A 22,533-nucleotide genomic window follows, 5' to 3' on the forward strand; every position below is an offset into this window, starting at 1 on the left:
TTTTTGAGACGGAGTCTCGCTGTGCTCCCAGGCTGGAGTGCAGTGGCATGATCTCGGCTCACTGCAAGCTCCGCCTCCCGGGTTCACGCCATTCTCCCGCCTCAGCCTCCCAAGTAGCTGAGACTACAGGCGCCCGCCACCACGCCCGGCTAGTTTTTTGTATTTTTAGTAGAGATGGGGTTTCACCATGTTAGCCAGGATAGTCTCGATCTTCTGACCTCGTGATCCACCCGCCTCGGCCTCCCAAAGTGCTGGGATTACAGGCTTGAGCCACCGCGCCCGGCCTGCCAGTCCTTAATATGGGGTGGAGGAACATGTGATGCATTTAAAATCCCAAGGGGGCTCCAGCCATAATAAATGGATCAGGGCTTTTGGATCCCGATTCACACAAACCAACTGCTAAAAAGACATTTTTGAATCAATTGGAGTACTCTGAATAAGAACTGTGTGTTAGGTAATACCCAGGAATTTGTGTTAATTTTGCTAGATGTGATAATGGCATATTATGTAAGAAAATGTCCATGTATTTTAGAGATGCGTGCTGAAGTATGTAGGGGTAAAATGACATGATGTCTGGAATTTGTTTTAAAATACTTCAGAAAAGCGGGGAGTAGATGAAATAAGTGTGACAAAACCTTAATAGTTGTTGAAGCGGGGTGATGGGTACACAGCAGTTCATTATACAATTCTACTTTTGTGTATGCTTGAAACTTCTCAATTAAAAAAAGAGGGTACAGGGTCATCAAGATAATTTGCTAAAAGTTTCCTGTAATGTCCCCAGAAGACCCCCCCAACAGACACACACACACACACACACACTGTGCCTTTTGAACACTTTCTCTAGAAGGCCAACCCAGGCAATCCCCCGACTGTAAAGAAGACTCGTGTATGTATGTGCATATGTGCATTTCCCCAGAGAAAAACATCCACAGCTTCCATGACGAGAGGGGTCGTGACCCCTCCCCGCCGAAAGATTAAGGACCTGCGATCCTACAGACGGGAGCCCTGTTTGAAGTCTGCGTTGCCCCTCACCTCAAGCTGGTCACTGTGTGAAGTTGGCCAAGAATCCCCCTGGCCCCTGGGTGCCTGTTCCTCCACCTGTAAAATGGGGCTGCAGGGCCGTCCACGCGGCCACTGGAAGGACAAGATGTTCAGGCCGCTAGGCCGCCCCCTGGCAAGTGACTTCCACTCGCAGCGCGGCCTCCACCCTCGCCCAAGACGCGCCCTCCGCGCCCCCACCCCCTCCAGGCCTTGGCCAGTCCACCTCCCGCTTGGGGCGGCAATTTGTCTCCTTTTGAACCCCCCGCCCCCGACGGGTTTCCCCCTTTGATTCGCGGCCCGGAGGCTTCCCCCCGCTTTGAAATGCAAACCCGCCTCGGCTGGGGCCGCGGGCGGCCCGGAGCTATAAAAGGCCTGGGTGGGGCGGGCGCGGCGGCAGGACAGGCGAGTTCAGGTGAGCGGTTTGCTCGTCGTCGGGGCGGCCGGCAGCGGCGGCTCCAGGGCCCAGCATGCGCGGGAGGCCCCGCGGCCACCATGTATGTGGGCTATGTGCTGGACAAGGATTCGCCCGTGTACCCTGGCCCCGCCAGGCCCGCCAGCCTGGGCTTGGGCCCGCAAGCCTACGGCCCCCCGGCCCCGCCCCCGGCACCCCAGCAGTACCCCGACTTCCCCAGCTACTCTCACTTGGAGCCGGCCCCTGCGCCCCCGACGGCCTGGGGGGCGCCCTTCCCTGCGCCCAAAGACGACTGGGCCGCCGCCTACGGCCCGGGCCCCGCGGCCCCTGCCGCCAGCCCAGCTCCGCTGGCATTCGGGCCCCCTCCGGACTTTAGCCCGGTGCCTGCGCCCCCTGGGCCCGGCCCGGGCCTCCTGGCGCAGCCCCTCGTGGGCCCGGGCACACCGTCCTCGCCCGGAGCGCAGAGGCGGACGCCCTACGAGTGGATGCGGCGCAGCGTGGCGGCCGGAGGCGGCAGTGGCAGCGGTAAGGACCCCTTCCTCGCCCTGCACCTCTGGACCTGCAGGTGCTCGGGCGCGACCCAGGCCACCCCGTGTCTGACCTCTGCTCCGGCCCTGCTCGGGTTCCCGGGAGTGTGGCCCTCCTGTCCACTCTCGCCCCGGGGGGCTGCTCTTTGAGCTCCCTCTCCTGAGTCTCAGGCTGTCGGAGCCTTCAGCAGCTCAGCCTAACCCTCTCTCTGTACAGATAGGGAAACCGAGATCCCTTGCGAAGTGCGGAAATGCGCCTGCGGCCGCGGAGCAAGGCCCGAACTAGAACGCAGGCTCCCAGACTGGTGTCCTACACTCATTTAGCAACACCGACTCCTTGCTCTTCATCTGCTTCTTCCACTCCTAACCCAACCCTAGGCAAAGGCGGCAAGTTCGCCCCAGAAGGGACGATTCGTTAACCGTGAACAGGGCAGGTGACTTTCCTGGCCAGGGCTGGGTCTCCCCATCATACAGTCAAGAGATTGCCGGGTCATATCCTTCAGGCTGAAAAAGAGCCCTCTTTGGCCAGACTGCGGCAAGGGATCTGTACCTTACCTTCCCAGGGTCCTCCCTGAACTCTTGACCCCGGGGGAGGGGAAGCGGGAGCAGTGGGAAGGGGGCTACTGTTTGGCTCCTGAGCCTGTGAACCTCCTGCCCCCAGGCAGGCCTCTCTGATCCGCCCTCTTCAAAGGCAGGGGAGGGGGCAGGACAAAGGGCCCAACTTTAATGAGGGGCGGCTTGACCTCCGTTATGGGTCCCCCCTTTGTCATGTAACTGGCTCTGCCTTAGCTCGGTAGTGACTCCTGTTGGCCGGAAAGTGAACACGATGTTCCATTGTCCCGACTGTGTCCGGCCTGTCCTGACAAAGGCCACCTAGCCTTGGGGGCGGGAAGCTGGCCTGCCCACCCTTTGATGTCCAGCCCCTCCTCCCCTTCCCCCAGCTGGGAATAAGCCTGGGACTTCCCCCACCTCCTCACACTCTTCACCCCCGTCTCCCCACACACCCTCAGCTTGCCTCGGGGGCAGATGCTGGCTTGGCCTTGATCAGGAGCTACAGGTTCTGGCCATAATCATATACCCTTCTTGGAAGTCCCAGGGATATAGAACCTCCTATCTGCCTCCAGGGAGGTACAGGGAACCAGACTCTGCCGCTTGCTTCTGTGGCCTTGATTAAATAACAGCTAATGTTTTGGAACACTTACTAACGGACCAGGCATGACCTAAGTAAGATCTTGCATGCATTAACTCCTTTAACTCTTAAAACATCATTGTGGGTACTATTATCACCCCCATTTTAAGATGAAGAAACTATGGCATAGAGACTTTTAGTACTTGCCCAAGGACATATAACCCATAACTAGTGGGTCCGGGATTTGAACCCAGGAGGACTGACCACTAAGTCTGTGCTCTAATTCTCTATACAACAGCTCCTCTTAAATCAGTCATCTTTTCTGGGTTTCAGTTCTACCATCTGTGAAATTAGAGAGAAGGGAGGTTATGCAGTGGTTTGTACTCTTGTTTAAGTTACAAAAGGACTTCTTTGAAAAATCTGCTGAAAGGTACAAATCTTTTTCCTAGGGAAAAAAATGTTGCATCATTGGGCAATTTCAGGGGTTCTGGAGGCTCCCAGAAGCTTTATCCATAAATCCGGGGTTAAGAAGCCTGTATTATATGAGAGGAGGTGGTGGCAGCACCAGTGCTCAGGATCCTGCAGTTCCCAGTCTGTGAGGCTCTGGAGAAGGAAGCCTGCGTTTCCTGCTCCTCTGTTCCACTTGCTGCTTCCTGCTCATCCGGTGACTTTGGAGATGAATGGGGAGGTTCCCTATGGGTAGGGACTTGGAGAGAGGCCATCACTGTGTAAGGGAAAAGGAGTGTGTCAATGGGGGTCAGAGGACTGGGGGATCCTGCAGGATCTTCTGTACAAATCACCTCGTGCCTCTGGGCACAAGAGCTGCTGAACCTGGCTCATCCTCTGGTCTCAAAAGTCGCTTGAAAACTGTTGTCTGCAGGCAGATGAGTCTGCCGCACGCAAAAAAGCATTTCCCCCCTTGCTCTCTGAGAGTAGAGGGAAAAGTAGAAGGAGGTCTGGGGGTTCCCAAGGCTCCAGGAAAGGGACTGCCTAGGAGCCAGGTTAGCCCCCTTCTGCAGAGGATGTAGGAACCCTGACCTTGAAGCTAGAAGGTGCTGCCTCTCTATCCGGTGCTCCTGAAGTGGGGGCAGAATTGGGTTGAAACTGTTGACTCTCCCTGAAAGAGAGGCCAAGCCCCTCCTGTCTTTGGCCTCAGTTTCTCCTTCTGGGCAATGAAAGCACAGGGTTTCCAGGGGCAGTTCCTGTGCAATGCTGCTGTCCAGGACAGCTGAAGGAGGATCAGTGCATGCCACTGCCCTCCCAATCCCCACTGGCACTGGCCACCAGGTCTTCGACCTGCCACCAATCCTGGCTAGCCCCTTCTTCCCCCACTTCTGAGCCTCCAGCATTCGAGAATGGACAAACTGGACAGTTAGAGACCGCACATGTAGATGAGGAAACCAAGGTACAGAGACTGTGAGGAATGTTCCAGTTTCACACAAGCGGGGCTGAGCTGGGCTGGATGTCAGAAGAATTGGCTTAGAATTTTCCTATGGTTTCCCATCATATGTAGGATAAACCCCACATTCCTTCCTGAGGTCTATAAGACTACAGCATTTGCACCTGCCTGCCTCCCTGACCTAATCCCTGGCTGCTCTCACCTTGGCTTTCAAGCTCTAGCCATTCCAGACTTCTTTTAGTTCCTCAGACCTGCCAAGTCCTACTGCAGCGCTTGTGCACATGCTGTTCTCTCTTCCAGGAAAGCTCTTTCCCCTGATTCTTTGCAAGAGTGGATCCTTCTTACCCTTCAGATCTTAGTTTAATCATCACCTCCTGTGTGAAGCCCTCCACCATTTCCCAAAGTGGACTCCCCACTACAACCATTACGAATCTTTGCTGTGTTTCCTTCAGAGCACTAATTCCAGTCTACTCACTTCCTTACACTTGTTTGTATGTTGTCCATTCCCATGAGGTCCAGAGCTATGTCTGCTTAACCCACCACTGCATCCTGGCACCCAGCTCAGTGCATGGCATTTAGTAGGTGCTCAATATATTTTGTTGAGTGAATGAACAGGGCAAGTGTGAGGGACAAAAGACATCTCTGGGGAACAGGGGGGTGGGTGAGATCTTAGCTTTCACACAGGTTTCTGAGGTCCCAGTCCTAGGATTGGGACCTGTGACTGTCCAACCAAGCAGTTCAGGTCAGTGGAAACCTGGCTGCCTCTGTCTCTCCACTTGGATGGTACCCCGACTCATGTGGGGCAGTGGGGTTGCTGAGGCTGGGACTGAGACTTCAGTTTCTTCTAAGTAGGGGGCGGTGACAATGGGAAAGATGAGAGAGAGGCTGTTGGGCTTCAATCAGTCTCTGATTCCTAAAGACAATATTAATCAGTTCTGAGTGATCAGTATCATTTGACTGAGGCCAGGATAGGAAATGACTACAAGACATTGTGTTTTTTTTTTCCTTTTCTCTTTGCATTTTCATGAGGAGGGTTTTAAATATCAGCATTTTCATTAGGAGGGTTACACATCATCTTTCCGTGGAAGGCTCAGCCTCCAATTCCTTTGAATAAACCTGCTCCACAGGTTAATAGCCCATTGGGGTGGCTGAGGTCTCAGGACTAGGGAGACATTCACGCGGATGAGACTGTGGGAGCAAGGTTTAGATCTTGGTCCAACTCCGTCAGCTTTCAGATGGGGAAACTGAGGCCCATGAAGGGCATGAATGCTCCCCTCCCCCCACATTGCAGGCTCTCTCCCTTGGCCTATTGCCACAGCCACCAGCCTGTTCTCTCACCTTCAGCCTCTCTATGATGTTCCAGCTGTCTTCTAAAACCATTGCCATATTTACCTTCTCAAGGCACATGCCCTACTCAGGAGCATTCTGTGGCTCCCTACTGACATGGAATTGCCATTTCATTTTATGCCATTTCTTTGTTGTAAAATCTAGCTCCATTTCTGTGGCAATCAGAGCCTTCTTCAGAACTGGCCTCAACCATCTATTGAAGCCATTCTCCTGCTACTTTGACTAGATAAGGCAAGTTAAGAGCCAGGGCTTGGGAGTCTCAGACCTGGAATTGAATTTCCATAAGAAGCTGTATAGCTTCAGGCAAGTTAATTTGGATCATGTCTCCAAGCCTGGGCTTCTCCACTGTAACAGGATAATAATAGGATTGCATCTCGAAAGAGATGCCTGCAAAGCACTACCCTGCAGCTAGCACACAGTAGTTGCTTAGGGCATCGGTGCCTGTGACCACCTCAACCAGTCCTTAGCAGGTGCACTGGAGCGCAGACCTCAAACTCCCTGCCTCTCCAGTCTGGTCCCTCGACCTGCATTGCCCTCCCTTCCATCTCCTGCTCAAATGCTGCTCAGAGAACCTGCTCTTCACCAGCTCAAATGCTGTTCCTTCTCCAAGGCTGTCTCCTGTAGGAAGCCCTCCCTAATTCCTCCCTCCTAAGCACTGTATCAGGCCCTTGTTTTCATGACACTTACCACTGACTCTCTACTTTCATTGTCTTATTTATGCCTGCCACTTACCATCTGTAGTCCCTCGAGGACCAGTCCTAATCAGTCCCATCCTCACCCTGCCTTGCACATAGTAGGAGCTCGCGAGAGAGCAAATAACTGTGGCATTGGCTAAATCTTTACTGCATGCCAGGCACTGTGCCAAGAACTTTGCGTGGGTGATCTCACTTAAGTCTCATGATAGCCCTGAGTGGTGTAAGGATCTAGTATTAGACTCATTTTATAGATCAGGATAATGAGGCTTAGAGAGGGTAAGGTGGCCTGCCCAAGCTCACACAGCGAGGACATGGCAGCACCGTGTTTACACCCAGTCTACAGCCCAGCAAGCATCTATGAAATAAAGCCACACACTCAGGAAGGGGAGCCCGAGATCCCCCCTTCCCCATGGACATTCCAAGCCAGGTGTGGGGAAAAGGAGGCCAGGCAGGGGATGTACTGTAAGAGGCTGGGGGAGGAGGGGGGCCCAGCAGGGGCCAGGCTGTTTAGAACTGATTCTCCAGGCAGAAGCTACATTTGACACCTCATTGCTCAGATGTAGCTGGGAAAGGGAATGACCCAGTTAGAAGGTGGCAGAAGGCTTTTTTTTGGTTGGGTGTTGTCTCCCTGCTGCTTTGGCAGATATTGCTGCTTAGAGCTTAGGGAATCATTGTGAAGGTCCAAAATGGTTTGTTAGCAGCAGGGTCTGGCGGGTCTGTAGGAAGTTATCTTAATGGGCCAGCCTCTCAGGCTTCTGTGTTGGAGCTCCCGGGATATGGAAACCACATTCACGTCTGGAGTCAGGGCCGTCACCATGTTAGCATGACAGACCCTCCCCCTGCCACACTCACCCCTCAGGCTTGTGGGGGCACCCCACATGGAACCCCCCATCAACAGAAAGAAGGAGCAAGCTAGGCTCCACACCCTCCCGTGGCTTCCTGCTGCTCTGGAAACCAAATCCAAATCCCTCTGCCACAGAATCTGCTGGCCTCTCCAGCCTCATCTTGTGCCTCTCCCATTCATTCATTTAACCAGGCAAGCAGTAATATTCTCTGAGTGTCTTCTGTCCTGAACTTGCTCCTAGGCATTGGAGATGATGGCCTGAACAAGGCAGACGGGTCCACCTGCGCACAGAGAGCTGCCCTCCCTGCCCTCACTCTGCTCCTCCCTGCCTGGGGGCCTTTGCACATGCTGCTCACTCTCCCTGGAATCTCCTTCCCTGTTCATGACATGGAAGCCTCCTTCTCAACCTCAGGTCTTGGCTTAAATGTGGTCTGTTCCTGGAGACCTCCCCCAGCTAAGTAAAGTAGGGTTCTTCCCCCCACCTCCCCACTCAGTTTAGCTCATTGCTCACTTTCCTTCCTACTACTAATCCCAGTTTGTCATTATTGCATTTGTTTGTTTGTTTTTAATCTACCTCCTCTGCCATGAAGGAGGTAAGGAACTATTTATCAAATAAGTGCTGTGCAGTTATTATGGTAATCATAATGCGAACCAGCATCTATTGGGTGCTCAGTGCGTTCAGCATTTTTTCAAATGCAGGATTTCTGTCCCCAGAACAGCACATTTCTTCTCCATTAGATGAGTGGCTCGGACTAAACTTTAGGAGCAATGGAGATGGACAGAAGGCTGTGCTTTGGAGGCTGAGCCGCCAGCTGCTGGGGTGGACGTGGGGAGCAAGGGAGACAGGACTCAGCGGTGCCACCTTGGCTTTTGATCTGAATGGCCGGAGGATGGAGGTGCTGTTTATGGAGTTAAGGAAGCAGAGGAAGTAGCAGGTTTGTTTTATGTATTCAACAAGGATTCATCAAGTATTCACTGTGTCAGGCACATGATAGGTGCTGGTGAGCTAAATGGCATGGCCCTACCCTCAAAGAGCATTCAGGGAGCCGAGGCCTAAGGGAAGGGTCTTCACCGAAGTCACACAGCCAGCATGGGGGGAAAGAGGCTGGAGGCAGAGCTCCTCACTGCAGCCCCACCTCAAATGTGAGACTTCGGGAGCCACACCTGCAGTGGAGTAGCAAGGGCTTCACTCTCAGACTAGACTAGGGGAAGATGGCCAGGTTGCAGTGGCCTGGAAACTCCACCAGGAAACAGTTCAGCGAGGCCTCAAGTTCTTCAGCCTAGGAGAAGACCTGAAGGGATGCAGTCGCTGTTTGTAAATCTTAAAGGGCTGTCTTGGGCTCAGGGTGCCCCTGTGGAAAAACTCAGGAAGGATATAAATGGGTGGCAGATGCAAGAACTGGCTGCTTTGCAGCTAGTAGGCGTGTGTTGCAGTGTGGGCGTCCGGACCCTGGTAGGAGTTTGATCTAGCAGTGTTTGTCCAGTAGGACTTTCTGCCAGGATGGAAATGCTCTGTATCTGTGCTGCCCAGTAGGCAGTCACCAGCTGCATGTGACTGTTAAACGCTTGAAATGACTGGTGTGACTAAGAAACAGAATTTTACATTTTATTTAATCAATGTGGCTTGTTGCTGTCATATTGGACAGTGCAGAAAAATCCCTCTCAAGAGTTCCCAGAATGGAAATCCATTCTGCATAAGCTCCTTGTTCTTGCATTGAGGAATCTCTCCTGCCTTGTTTTTTTTTTTTTTTTTTTTTTTTTTAGTTGGAGTTTTGCTCTTGTCGCCCAGGCTGGAGTGCAGTGGCGCAATCTCGGCTCAGTGCAACTTCCGCTTCCTGGATTCAAGCGATTCTCTTGCCTCAGCCTCCGGAGTAACCGGGATTACAAGCACTCGCCATCACACCTGGCTAATTATTGTATTTTTAGTAGAGACAGAGTTTCATCATGTTGGTGGTCAGGCTGGCCTCGAACTCCTGGACCTCAGGTGATCCACTCGCCTCAGCCTGCCAAAGTGCTAGGATTACAGGCATGAGCCACCACACTCAGCCTCTCTCCTGCCTCTTTCAGCTTCTTTGTCTCTGTAGTATCATCATCTTCGTCATCACAGTTTTTATTAATAAGTGCTTTGTTAAGTAGGTTATCACTTTGGTCTCCATAACTACCATATAAAGAAAGCATTCATGTCTTCATTTTGAAGATAAATAAACTGAAACTCAAAGAAGTCCAGCAACTTGCCCAGGAACATACCACTGTCACATGGCCCGACTGGGGGAGAGTCACCAGTCTCTGTCTGACTCTAAAGTCCCTTCCTCTTTGCTACCTCCCAAAGCTGGGTCAGATTGTGGACCTTGATGAAGAAGACAGGACAGCAGATGATGCAAAGGTGGCCCTGGAGGAGGAGGGTGCAGAGATGATGAAGAACTCGAACTAGGAAGGAGGGTGACAGTGGGGAGGAGAATCTGGCTAAGGCGGCAGGACTCCCAAAATGGCTGGCCTGGCCATTGTCCCCCTTTCCCCACTCCCACGCCAGCTTCATCCCTGCTAGGGCTTGAGTGAGGAACCATGATATTAGCAGCCTGGGACTGCCAGATCAGCCAAGACAAGCACCCAATTGTGGGTCAGGCAGAGAACCTGATGTCCCAGGAAGGGCATCCATCCACTGTAGAGCTGGTGAGGTTAGGGCACAGTGGAGGACCCTCCCCCTGGTGGTACAGATGGGGAAACAGGCCCAAATAAGGGATCACGTGTCCAGCTGGTGGGCCAGCCAGATCTCCCCACTCCCAGGCCAGTGTGTTCTTGGCCCTGTGGCTCCCCATTAGGCGACATTCCTCTCTCTCACGAGGGACTCCACCAACATGCCCGCTTCTGCAAATAGCTGTTTTCTCCTTTTTGTCTCCATAGCTTTTTACCCTTTCCAGACTGCTCTCACAGCCATTCTATTCCCCAGGCAGGGGAAGGAAAGCCCAGGGAAGTTTGGTCACTTGTCAAGTCCTTCAACTAAGATGGCCAGGCTGGACCACAGCCCAGGTCTCTGCCACCAGGCAAGGTCTGGAAGCTTGCCCCGAACACCCAGCCCTTCCCAAACCTCAGTAGAGTGTGATGCTGCTACAATTTAGGCCCCTCACCAGAAGCGCCACCGCCTCTGAGCTGGCCCATGTCCTGCCACCCTTGCAGCGCTCCTACAAGTATTATCTGGAGTGAGGAGATCAGTTCTCCTGAGCCCCTCTTTCCCACCTTTTCATTTGCCTATTGGCCCTGCAAATGAAGGGCCAATAGCACTGTCATCCACAGTAAGTGACTATAAGCTCTCTGGACTTGCTTCCTTATCTTGGAAATGGGGGCTCTTTGCAGTAGGATTCCATGGCAACCCTATTCCCACCTCCCCTGACCCCTCCTGCCAAAAGCCCTATGCCCTTCCATTTGTCATTCCCGGGCCGGCATCACATACATGGGTAAGCTCCCCATCGCCTCTTGCTGCATGCAGTGTGGGTCTCTGAGAGACGTGGCTGGAGGGTGTGCGGGGCATGTGCTCCCTGCGGGGGTTGTCTGGGGTGGCAGGCAGCAAGGTGGCAGGAGTGGGGCTCACAGCTGCCCAGACGGCTCAAAGCGGCAGAGTCTCGAGGGCACTTGAACTGGTGCACAGGCGAAACCAAGGCCCAGAGGAGAGAAGGAACTAATTCTAGGCCACACAGATGGCATGGAACTGGGACCAGGACCCACTGACTTCTGAGCTGGTGGTTCAGAATCCACAGGGGCATTGTTAAAGATGACAGAGAAATTAGGATGCAGTAGATCTGGAGTGGGGCCTGGGAATCTGTATTTTTAGCAAGCCCTTGTGTGTACAGATGTGCATGACTGTGTGCGTGTGTGTATTAGGGGTTAGGATCTTGAAGCACAGCCAGTTGGGGCTGGACCACTCAGGGAGGAGTCACAAAGGTTTTCGAAGCTAGATTTGTGGTCCAGGCCTGGGGGGCCAAAGCTGGTCATCCCCCAGGGCCACAGACCCAGCAGGAAGAGGGCAAAGGAAGTGCTGACCTAGGGGCCATTTGATTGTGCTGGAGCAGAGGCCACACTCTGTCCTTGCTTGGCCCAGGCTGGATGGGGAGCCCCCACTGCAGGCCACCGTGGCTTCTGTCCCCGTCCTCCAGCTGGGCAGGCCCAGCGTCTAGACTCTCAGACTGTCAAATTGGTCTTAGAATTGTTTCAGCTACAATAACAAACACAATCAGAGAATCAACAAACATTGGGAGGTTCACGTTTCCAAGTTGGAAGGGACCTTATAAGTAAACGGTCATTTCTAGCAGATCGCCCATTGCACAGATCCATTTCCTGGCATTCCTGCCAGATGGTCATCCCACCGCTGTTGGAAACGAGTAAGATCTGCCTTTCCCCGTGCACCTCCTGCATGCCAGGTACTGTGCTAGACATTGTGCATCTATCTCAAGCGAGCCCTTCTATGCTGCAGGGTTGGAGAGGACTACAAGAAACCTCGTATCATTTGATTAATAGGTTCTACTGCTGTTTCTGAGGCCAGATAGACCTGGTTTTGAATCCCACTTGCCTGATGCATGGTCCTGTCTGACCCTGAGTTTTCTCATCTGTCAAATAGAGTAATAGTCCCCAACTCCATGGGTCATTGAGAGATGTATACAAGGGGCCTGGCACATGGACGTGTTGGCTATTATTAGAATATTAATTTTCCCCATTTTACAAATACAGAGAATGAGGCTCAGAGAGGTGGGGAGACTGTCCTAGGTTACCCAGCCAGTGAGAAGCTGCACTCCACAACCCCAGAGGTTTGGTTTCAATGACATCCAGGAGCTCTGGGCTCCAGTCCCAGCTCTGGGCTGGAACTCCTGACTGCCCTGAGACACCTCTGGAGTCACAGAGTGTACCTCTGTTGGGCTCCACAGCCCCTCCCCAGATCCTAGAGAAGGGTGACAAGGTCTGTGGGCCAGGTCTTCACTGGCAGCCTTGCCAAGACAGAGAGGAGTAATTGTGGAGCTAAAGCCCAACCAACCACATGTTAGGGTCACCTGGAAAACTATTCAAGTACCAAATTTTGAGCCCCATTTTAGCCCCACTGAATTTGAATTTCTGGGGCCAGAATCTGTGCTTTGAAAAAGCTTCCCAGGCAGTTCCAAGGCTGCTGGTCAGGCATTGGAAGCCATTGGCCTGTACTGTGCATGCTTTAGGGGACGGGAGTTTGCTACCTCTAGTGATGGCCTGATCCACATGGATGGGACATTCTGCACATCCCAAAACTGGAGAGAGAAAGCGTCCCATTTCGGTGAGTTACCCAAGGCTCTTCCCCTCTGTGCACAGCCCTGAAGAGCTGAAGGGGCTCCCCATTCTCCCTCTCACCCATTCACTGGCCTCTGGCCCAGAGGATTACTCATTAGGTGGCTGGGAGTGGCCAGCCCCTCAGCAGACACCTGTTATAGGAGCCTGGACTTCCCCCTTAGCTCCAGCGTCCCAGGGGCCTGTAAATAATTCATCCTGGGCCCTCTCCCCACCCCACTGCTCTCATGCACCTCCCTGCCCCCTCCTTTCCAGGCTTCAGAGGTATCTTGGGGCAGTAGGGAGTTCCAGCCCAGAGCTGGGACTGGAGCCCAGGGTTCCTGGCTGTCATTAAAAATATGAATTCACACATACACTTGGTAAAGATTTAAAAACCCCAAAGTCTCCCTCCTACCTGTGGCTTTCCAAACTCTAGTGCCCTTCCCAGAGGCAGCCCCTATTACTGGCTTCTTGTATATTCTTTCAGAAAGAACTGTATGGGTGCACAGATGTTTGGGTATGTGTGTGTCTCCCCCGTTTTTGTACCATTACTATTTACACTATTCTGTCTTGCTTCCCCCCCACACACACACATCTTAGAAATTGCTCCATATTGGGACATATGGGGTTTTGAAATTTCTTTTTAATGACTGCATAATGCTCCTCTCCATGAATGCACCATCCCTTCTCTCACCAGCTCTCTGCTTGTACACATGTATGTTGTCTTTTGTCTTGTGCTATCAGAAACAGATGGAGCTTTGGGCAGCTCTTGGTAGGATCAGTTGCTGGAAGTGGGATTCTTGGGTCAGAGGGTATGTGCCTGTTAAATGAGGCTAGATATCGCCATGTTGGGCACTAAGGAGGATGTTTCAGTTCTCACTCCTGGAACAGCATATGGGATTCCCCGGTTTCTGAGCCACACAGTGTGATAGCAAACATTTTGTTCTTTGGCAGAGCCATTTTCTTGCACTAAAATTGTGTGTTTCAAGCAGCTCCACCAGAGAGAAGTTGGCCAATGGGTTCCTGAGCCCACCAGCTCCTCTCCAGAGCCCAAAGAGGGGTGACAAGGCCTGTGGGCCAGGTCTTTACTGGCAGCCTTGCCAGGACAGAGAGGAGTAATTGTGCAGCTAAGCCCTATCTCTATCTGGTCTCACTCCTGACCCCCTCACTTGTGGAAGAGCTGGGCCTGAGGTCAGGACACCTGAGCCTTGGTTCAAACCATGACCAGTCAGGACGGCCCTCTGCAGGTGCCCTTTCTGAGCCCATTTCCCCCCACCTATGAAATGGCTGTCATGGGTCTGGGCTTGCTCATCAGAAGAGGCAGGAGTGGGTGCTAGGACTCTAAGGAAAAGGCACCTTCAGGACCACTGTCTGTGATCTCTAGGCCAAGGTCTGGGTGGGCAGGGAGCCTCATGCCCTGTCTCAGGCCTGTCCTCCTGGGGGTAGCTGTGAGTCCTCTGGGCATTTTAAGGGCCTCCAGCCTAGGGCTCTCAGCGGCCTTCCCTCACCATGGTCTGGGCTCTTCTTTCCCAGAAGTAGCAATGGAAGGGTGGTCTGCTGTTTAAGCTTCTGTTACCAACACTTTGGAGGCTCCATGGCAGACTCAGTGGGCCCTAAATATGGCAGCATGAGGAGTTGTGCCCTGGAGAGGCAGCAAGAGCTCTCGAGCAGGGGGCATGGCCTTGGGCAGGCCTGTGCCTGCCTGCACCTCAGTGACCCTGACTACACAGGGAGGCTGGACTAGAAGGGCTCACCAGGCCTCTTCTTTGGCCCTCCAGCTGCCATGCAACCATTGCGAGCCCCAGTGTCTTCCTCAGTAAAGTGGGAGGAGACTAAACTCTGACAACCACTTCCGGCTTTAGCCCAGTGAACCCAGTGGGCCTGTGGATTCAGAGCCATGTTGGTCTCCAGTGCTGGTGGCATTAGGCAGAACTGTTTTTGAGCCGGCATTGCATTTTCTAGGCCAAGGAGGGGCCCTATCTGGAGCCAAGGCCTGGGCAGCCACTCCCTTATCCCTTTCCTGGGGCCAAGCCTGGCTAAAGGCCGAGGCTATCCCGTGCTATGCTGGGCAGCGGACTGAGGTCAGTGGACGTGGAAGCGTCCGGTGCGGTTCCTCTGCTCTGGCAGAAAACTCAGGGAAAAGCTGCCCAGGAACATCTGCTGTCTCCCATTCTCCACAAAGCCATTTGGCTCACGGGGAGCCCAGTGGCTGTCCTGCCAAGCTGCGTGGGCTTGGTGGAGTGGGACAGGCGTCAGAATGGGGGTGGGTAGATGGTTAGTGCAGGGGTGCTGAGGGACAGGCAGGGCCAGGGCTGAGACCCAGGAAGGTGAAGGCTGGGCTGTGGTGGGGGCACTTGGGAGAGGTGGGAGGGGTTGATGGTCTTTCAGAGACCCACCATGCCTGGGTGGGAGCGTGTGTGGGTCTGGAAGTGCTTGCGTGCGCCTCCTATTTATAGCCACGTGCTCAGCTTCTTATAAAGGAAATTGGTGCTTAGCCAGGCCCCACACCAGCCCAGGCCAAGCATGACTCCCAGTATTCTCACCAGACAGACCTCTGATCCGAGTCCCAAAGAAAGCCCTGATATTAACCTCAGCTCTGGGCCCCAGGCTGAGCACCGTAACAAAGCCAAGCCACCGCCCTCCCTCTTGGGTTATGGCAGCTCTCCCTGCACTTCCCCTTCCTCCTACAAATCTGTTCTCCATGCACTAGCCAGAGTAATATTAAAACCTACATCAGACTTCATGTCTCCTCTGCTCAGAATCCTGCAGTGGCTCCTGTCCCAGACACAGGAAAACCCAGAGTCCCTCCCCTTGTCTCCTGTCCCAACCCCTTCTCACTGTACCTCAGCTCCATCAGCTTCCTCACAGTTCCTCACTGGCAGACAGCAGGCAGACAGCAGGCATGCCCCACCTCGGGGCCTTTGCACTTGCTGTTCCCTCTGCCTAGAAGCCTCTCCCCAGACGTCTGCATGACTCTTTTTTTTTTTTTTTCTTGAGATGGAGTCTCACTCGGTCACCCAGGCTGGAGTGCAGTGGTGTAATCTAGGCTCACCGTGACCTTCACCTCCCAGGTTCAAGCAATTCTCCTGTTCCCCTGCCTCAGTCTCCCGGGTAGCTGGGATTACAGATGTGTGCCACCACGCCCAACTAATTTTTGTATTTTTTAGTAGAGATGGGGTTTCACCATGTTGGCCAGGCTGGTCTTGAACTCCTGACCTCAGGTGATCCACCTGCCTCAGCCTCCCATAAAGTGCTGGGATTACAGGTGTGAACCACCATGCCCGGCCCTGCATGACTCTTTCCTGTACCTCCTTCAGAACTTTGCTGAAATTTTGTATTTTTTAGTAGAGATGGGGTTTCACCATATTGGCCAGGCTGGTCTTGAACTCCTGACCTCAGGTGATCCACCTGCCTCAGTCACCCATAAAGTGCTGGGATTACAGGTGTAAACCACCACGCCCGGCCCTGCATGACTCTTTCCTGTACCTCCTTTAGAGCTTTGCTGAAATTCTCCTTCTCAGGAAGGCCTTCAACAGCACATTCTATTTAAAATCACAACCCGTCTCCTCCCTAAATTCCTGATCCTCCTTCCCTGCCTCCTTTTCTCCTGAAACACTTATCAATTAGTGTATCAAATATTTTATATGCTTATTTTTCTTTTCATCCACTTACCTCCCTAGAACCTAAGCATCATGAGGACCGGCGCTTGATTTTGCTCAGTGTTGTAACCCAGTGCTTGGCTCACAGCAGGAACTCAGTGAGGATCTGTGGGATGAGCTGTATCTCTCCTGCCCGGTGCCTGGACACAGAGGGAAGTGTGGACGGCTTGGGCAGACCAGCCTCCGGCCCCTCGTGCAGGCCCAGTTCAGGGCTTGGTATCGTGAGCCAGAGCCTTTGAGGTAACTGACAGGTCCTAGGGGTCCACTGTCCACCAGCAGCCCCAGTCCTCCTTGACTGATGTTGAGGCCATCCCCAGGCATTGGGCAGGAACTGGGGAGCCCACACCTGGGACAGTTCCAGATTATTTCTGCTTCCGCCTCTACTTGTAGTGGCTCTTCCCTTCTCTCTTCTCTTGCACAGGAGGAAGGAGCAGCTGCCGTCTCATTAGTCTTAATCACTCTTGCCTGCTCAGTATCCCCTCCGTGTCTCCAGAATTCAAACCCATCTGATATCTGACCACAGAGTCAAAACCACCTGAAGAGTTTGTTAAAAATGCAGATTCCAACCCCAGGCTTTCTGATTAACTGGTCAGGGATGTGTTCTTCACAAGCTCCTGGAGAATGGCTGCTGTGCAGCCACATCTGGAAGCTGCCGGTTTAAAGTTGTTGGAGCTGGCCTTCAGAATAGGGCTGTGGGTCAGGAGACCTGGGTTGAAGCTGCAGCTCCATTAGCAGCCTGCTGTGTAACCCTGAGCTAGTTGCTTTGCCCACTTCACTGCCTCCCTGATGGGCATGGGAGGAGCACTTGCCTCCCAGACTGTGAGTCTGTGGGTCTGAGTCTGGGAAATGACTGTTTTCCCTCAGCCTGGGGTGTATGTCTTTCCCCACCTCAGGGTCCTACTTCAGGGAGCCTGGATTGTCTTCCTCCTAGGGGTCCTGCCTGGGCCTTTTTTGCAGCCTCCTCCTCCCAACTCACCTTCCTTCCCGGCTTCTTCTGCTTCTCAGGTAAGACTCGGACCAAGGACAAGTACCGCGTGGTCTACACTGACCACCAACGCCTGGAGCTGGAGAAGGAGTTTCATTACAGCCGTTACATCACAATCCGGCGGAAATCAGAGCTGGCTGCCAATCTGGGGCTCACTGAACGGCAGGTGTGTCTGTCGTCCTATCTCAGCCATAGGAGCAGTGTGAGGACTCTGGTCTCTAGGCTGCCAGGCAGATGACAGAGCTCAGTAGAAGGAAAACAGAGAGGTTGAGTCTCCAGGCCATTGTCACACAGCACAGCAGAAACTGAGGTGCTACCAGCACCCTCCCTTAACAAAACCCAATATCCTTGCCCCCAAAGGGGATGGGGTAAGGGGATCTGATTAGCCACAGGCTACAGCAGGCTATGATTAGTGCTGTAGAAGGTGCACATGCTATTTACATTAGGGGAGCAGTAACAGGGAAAACAGGGAAGGCTTCCTGGAAGAAGCATGGCCTGGGAAGATGGAAAGGGGGAAGGTTATAGAGAAGGGCATCTCCAGGGTAGGGGTGCAAGGTCTAGAAGGGGAGAATGAATTCAGGGTCCATGTGGTCTGGGAGGCTGGAAAGGAGATAAACTACAAAGCCACATGGAGAAATAGGGGCTCACTGGCCTCATCTCTCCTTCTTGAGCTCTCTCCTTCACTCTCTCCCCGCTGCCCACTCCATCTCTGTCTTCCAACCCCACAGGTGAAGATCTGGTTCCAAAACCGGCGGGCAAAGGAGCGCAAAGTGAACAAGAAGAAACAGCAGCAGCAACAGCCCCCACAGCCACCAACAGCCCACGACATTACTGCCACCCCAGCCGGGCCGTCCCTGGGGGGCCTGTGCCCCAGCAACACTAGCCTCCTGGCCACCTCCTCCCCAATGCCTGTCAAAGAGGAGTTTCTGCCATAGCCCCATGCCCAGCCTGTGCACCGGGAGACCTGGGGACTTGGGGGCTGGGAGTGTGGTTCCTGTGGGCCCAGGAGGTCTGGGCTGAGTCAGCCCTGACGTTCTGGGACATGGTGGACAGTCATCTACCACCCTCTGCATCCCCTTGGCCCATCTGTGCAGTAAGCCTGTTGGATAAAGACCTTCCAGCTCCTGTGTTCTAGACCTCTGAGGGATAAGAGGGTCCAGGGTGGATGATCTCAACCGCCCATGGGCATCTCAAGCCCCAAATTGTTGGGGGAGGGGCCTAGACAAGGCTTCAGGCCCTACCTCCTCCTCCATACATTCAGAGGTGCAGCTGGAGGCTCCTGTGGGGACCAGACTGATCCTGGAGAAAAGGGATGGAGCTAAAAAAGACGAATGCTTGCAGAGCATGACGTGAGGAGGGAGGAATGTGGTCACCTCACACCTGCCTCTTCCTGCAGCCTCACCTCTACCTGCCCCCATCATAAGGGCGCTGAGCCCTCCCCAGGCTGGATGCTAAGCACAAAACCCATAGCACTGGGCTCTGATGACTGCTCCACTGGGTTGCAGAATCACAACCCTCATGATCATTCTCAGTGAGGCCTCTGGATTGAGAGGGAGGCCCTGGGAGGAAAGAAGGGGGCAGAGTCTACCCTACCTGGTTTCTACACCCCCACCAGGCTGTCCATCAGGGCCCAGGGAGCCCCCAGAGGACTTTTTCCAGACCAAGCAGAGCTCACAGCTGGACAGGTGTTGTATATAGAGTGGAATCTCTTGGATGCAGCTTCAAGAATACATTTTTCTTCTCTTTTCAAAAATGTATAAAAATCATTATACATAGCATTAAAGAAACATTTTTGAGAAGTACAAACCATCCTCACCTTCCCCAGCAATTGTGTATTCCTTTCCCATTTGTTTAGGCCCACAACAAGGTCACCTTTAAAATACATTTGAAAGATCAAAACAGAACACTATTCGAGTCGGTCTATGAGACTATGTAAAAATGTGAGTCCATTCTGTAAGCAGAATCATCAGACTCAACATATCAGTCTTCTGAATTTTTCAGGAATGTTCAGTTCAGGTTTTTCTTTCAATAGATGACATTCATTGCTCACCCCCATGTGCCACGCATGGCTGGGCCTGGAAAGCACATAGCCCTTGTCCCCTAGACTGGAGGAGGTGTGTGAGGGCAAGGCCTGGGAAGATGTGGAGGGGGAAGGTTACAGAGAAGGGCATCTCCAGGGTGGGGGAACAAGATCTAGAGGGGGAGAATGCATTCAGGGTATATGTGGTCTGGGCAGCTGGAGCGGGAGAGAAGCTACAAAGCCCCCCTCAGGGTCTGACTTCAGGGATCCTGAATTGCTCTTCAGAAGTCCCCAGTCCAGTGGGGAAGACTGCCATGCACACAGATGTCACTAATATAACAGGATAAAGGCCAATCAGAGCTATGCTCTGAGCATCAAGGGAGCCAGAGCATCCAGTGAGAGCAGAGCACACACCTAGCTTATCCTGGAAGGCTTCCTGGAGGAGGTAATGTTTGAACTGAGACTGAAAAGGACTAGTGAGTGTGGATCAGGCCAAGAAGGGAATAAAGGAGAAAAGGAACTTGAGCAATATGAACTGAAAGTATACTTTTTTTTTGAACTCTTGGGAGTCTCCTACCTGGGGCCTTCTCTCCCCGGGGGCTCCGGTGCCAGCTGCTTACCCCTCTGTTTACTGTTCTGGGAGGTGGCCAGGCCATAAAAACTGTGTACAGCCTGCCTGCCATCGCCCTTTGCTCCCACGATAACAGTGCACAAGGTGGATCCTGGCCCGGCACAGGCCCCTGAAGTGCAGCAGGCACTTCTCTCTCTCCTCCTACCAGTGGCCTGGGAGACAGTGGGCCTTCATTAGTCATGGTGGACACCTGAGGCTTGGGAAAGAACCAGGGTTCCAAGAGCAGAGGGAGAGGGGCTGGTGAAAAGCGGCTGGCATGGAGTGAATAGAGTTTTCTGATCTTCAAAAAACTATGCTCTGCGACCCTGGGGTAACTGCTTACCCTCTTTGGGCCTGCATTTCACCATCTGTAAAATTGGGGAAGTTGTCTACCAAAAAGAAATAACTCTGGTCAAGTAAGTTCGGGAAATCCGGCAGAAGCCACTCCTCTGATAGAGTCACAGTGGGTCATTAGCACATCAAAGTCTCCGACAAGCCCCATAGCAAAGAAACCCCTTGAATTTTCTTTCATCCGGCATTCCCCCACCCTGCCCCCCGACCGCACTTTGCTACCTAGGAGGCCCCTACTCACACCTCCCAGCATCCCACTGAACTCCACACACTGCAGTGCTGGGATGTTCAGGCTGGAGGGCCACACCTTCTCTGTGACTCAGTATTTAGCAGCAGCTTTTGCCATCAGATGGCCTGGATTTCAGCGTGACTACTTCCAAGCTGCGAGACTTCAGGCAAGTTACTTAGCTTCTTGGAGCCTCGGCCTCCTCATGTGTCAAATGGAAATAAAATAGTCTAACTGAGCTTAGAATTGTGTTTCGCTCAGGGCCCAGCACATAAGAAGTGCTTGTTTTTGAGCCACCTCTCATGGGGCTGCTGCATCCCAGTGTGAGAGGCTGGCAGGCCCGGCTGATGTTCTAGCCACCTGAAGGAGGACAAGCCTGTCTCCGCATTAGGAAGACTCTGCCTGGCAGGAGGTCAGTGGTCACTCCTCTGATAGAGTCACAGCGGCGCATTACCACATCAAAGGGTGAGCTGCAGCAGTCGCCCACATGGGAGATCAGGAGGTTGGATGCGACCCACAGGTTGGGTTGGTGATCACCTACCAATGGGTGTTTAGCCCCATGAAAAAGGAAACTCTGGCCGGGCGCGGTGGCTCAATTCTGTAATCCCAGCACTTTGGGAGGCCGAGACGGGCGGATCACAAGGTCAGGAGATCGAGACCATCCTGGCGAACACGGTGAAACCCCGTCTCTACTAACAAATACAAAAAAAAAAAAACTAGCTGGGCGAGGTGGCGGGCGCCTGTAGTCCCAGCTACTCGGGAGGCTGAGGCAGGAGAATGGCATAAACCCGGGAGGCGGAGCTTGCAGTGAGCTGAGATTGGGCCACTGCACTCCAGCCTGGGCGACAGAGCCAGACTCCATCTCAAAAAAAAAAAAAAAAAAAAAAAAAAAAAAAAAAAAAGAAAAAGGAAACTCATCTAAGACAACTTCCAAGTGGTGCAACTTGCTGCCTTGTGCCTAGTGATTCCCCATCACCCAGAGTTCCACCAGAGATTGGGGGGCTGTAATGGCTCGGGAAAAAGACCCTTCAAGTCTAGCCAGATCTTAAGCCACCGCGGGGTAAGAGGTGCCCAGCTCTCCTATCAGGAATGGCCCGGGATAAGAGGTACTCAGCTCTCCTGTTAGGAATGGCCCGTGCTGCTTTGCTTACAGTGACTTTGTGCTGGCCTTCCAAGGCCCACAGACTGCTTATGTCCTCTAGCAAATCAGAATTGTGCATGTCAACACTGTTTACATAAAATTTCAGGGAGTCCATAGACTCCTAACCCTGTGCTGAGAAGCTGTCTTGTAGAAAAGCCAGTCCCATCATTGATTGCCAAGAGATTGGTGTGGACTGAGCAGAACAGTTGCAGTGCTACTCTAGGGAGGGACTTGGGGTTGGGAATGGAGTATTCTGAGAGAGGAGGGTTCCAGCAGCCAAGAGTGTGTGTGTGTGCGTGTATGTGTGTGTATGTGTAATGGGCTGTGATAGAGATACAGGGGTTAGAACAGGAGGACAGTGGAGCTCTGAGGAAATCAGCCTGGCCCTGAGTGTTTGAGAAGATCTGCCAGGGGGATGCAGAGCTGGGGAGCACAGCTGGCCTCGGCCAGGGCAACTTTGGAGGGCAGTCCCATCCCAGCCAGGCAGCTCTGGGATCACTTCCTCTGAACCACTCCAGATGGACTAGCAGCCTGGAACCTTGTTTTTCACAGTCGTCACTCCCTGGTGTGACAAAACACATGCTCTACAGTGATAAAATCTGAACATTTAAGCAAATTAAAAATGTTTATTTATATACATTTAAAAATATCTCCATATATAATAAAAGAAAGTACATTTCATCTGACACTTTCCTTAAGCCACACACACACATCTCCACTGCACTTCTGGTTTGATATGAGACCAGAACAGATGGAGAGAAGAGGGAAAGGGAGAGTGAATATTTACCATTTGGATTCCTAAGCAGTCATTTTGCCAAGAATCATTCAAAACCCCTCTGGAATTGGGGAGAGGAGATGGTGACAGCA

General features: G+C 52.9%; 1 protein-coding gene across 1 annotated transcript; it reads left to right on the plus strand.

The window, feature by feature from the left end:
- Positions 1-1,442: 1,442 nt before the first annotated feature.
- Positions 1,443-19,120, plus strand: CDX1 (caudal type homeobox 1). The gene is made up of 3 exons (XM_025388441.1): positions 1,443-1,978; positions 17,339-17,484; positions 18,047-19,120. The coding sequence occupies exons 1-3, from the start codon at positions 1,534-1,536 to the stop codon at positions 18,251-18,253; spliced, it is 798 nt and encodes a 265-aa protein (XP_025244226.1). The 5' UTR covers positions 1,443-1,533; the 3' UTR covers positions 18,254-19,120.
- The last annotated feature ends 3,413 nt before the right edge of the window (positions 19,121-22,533 follow it).

Source organism: Theropithecus gelada, chromosome 6, assembly GCF_003255815.1.
Source record: "Theropithecus gelada isolate Dixy chromosome 6, Tgel_1.0, whole genome shotgun sequence".
Classification (NCBI taxonomy): Eukaryota; Metazoa; Chordata; class Mammalia; order Primates; family Cercopithecidae; genus Theropithecus; species Theropithecus gelada.

Bases quoted from the DNA above. Each gene is read 5' to 3' on its own strand.
- CDX1 (XM_025388441.1), top strand. From the start codon at position 1,534: ATGTATGTGGGCTATGTGCTGGACAAGGATTCGCCCGTGTACCCTGGC. The intron at 1,979-17,338 runs GTAAGGACCCCT...TCTGCTTCTCAG, and splicing joins CGGAGGCGGCAGTGGCAGCG to GTAAGACTCGGACCAAGGAC. The intron at 17,485-18,046 runs GTGTGTCTGTCG...CCAACCCCACAG, and splicing joins TGGGGCTCACTGAACGGCAG to GTGAAGATCTGGTTCCAAAA.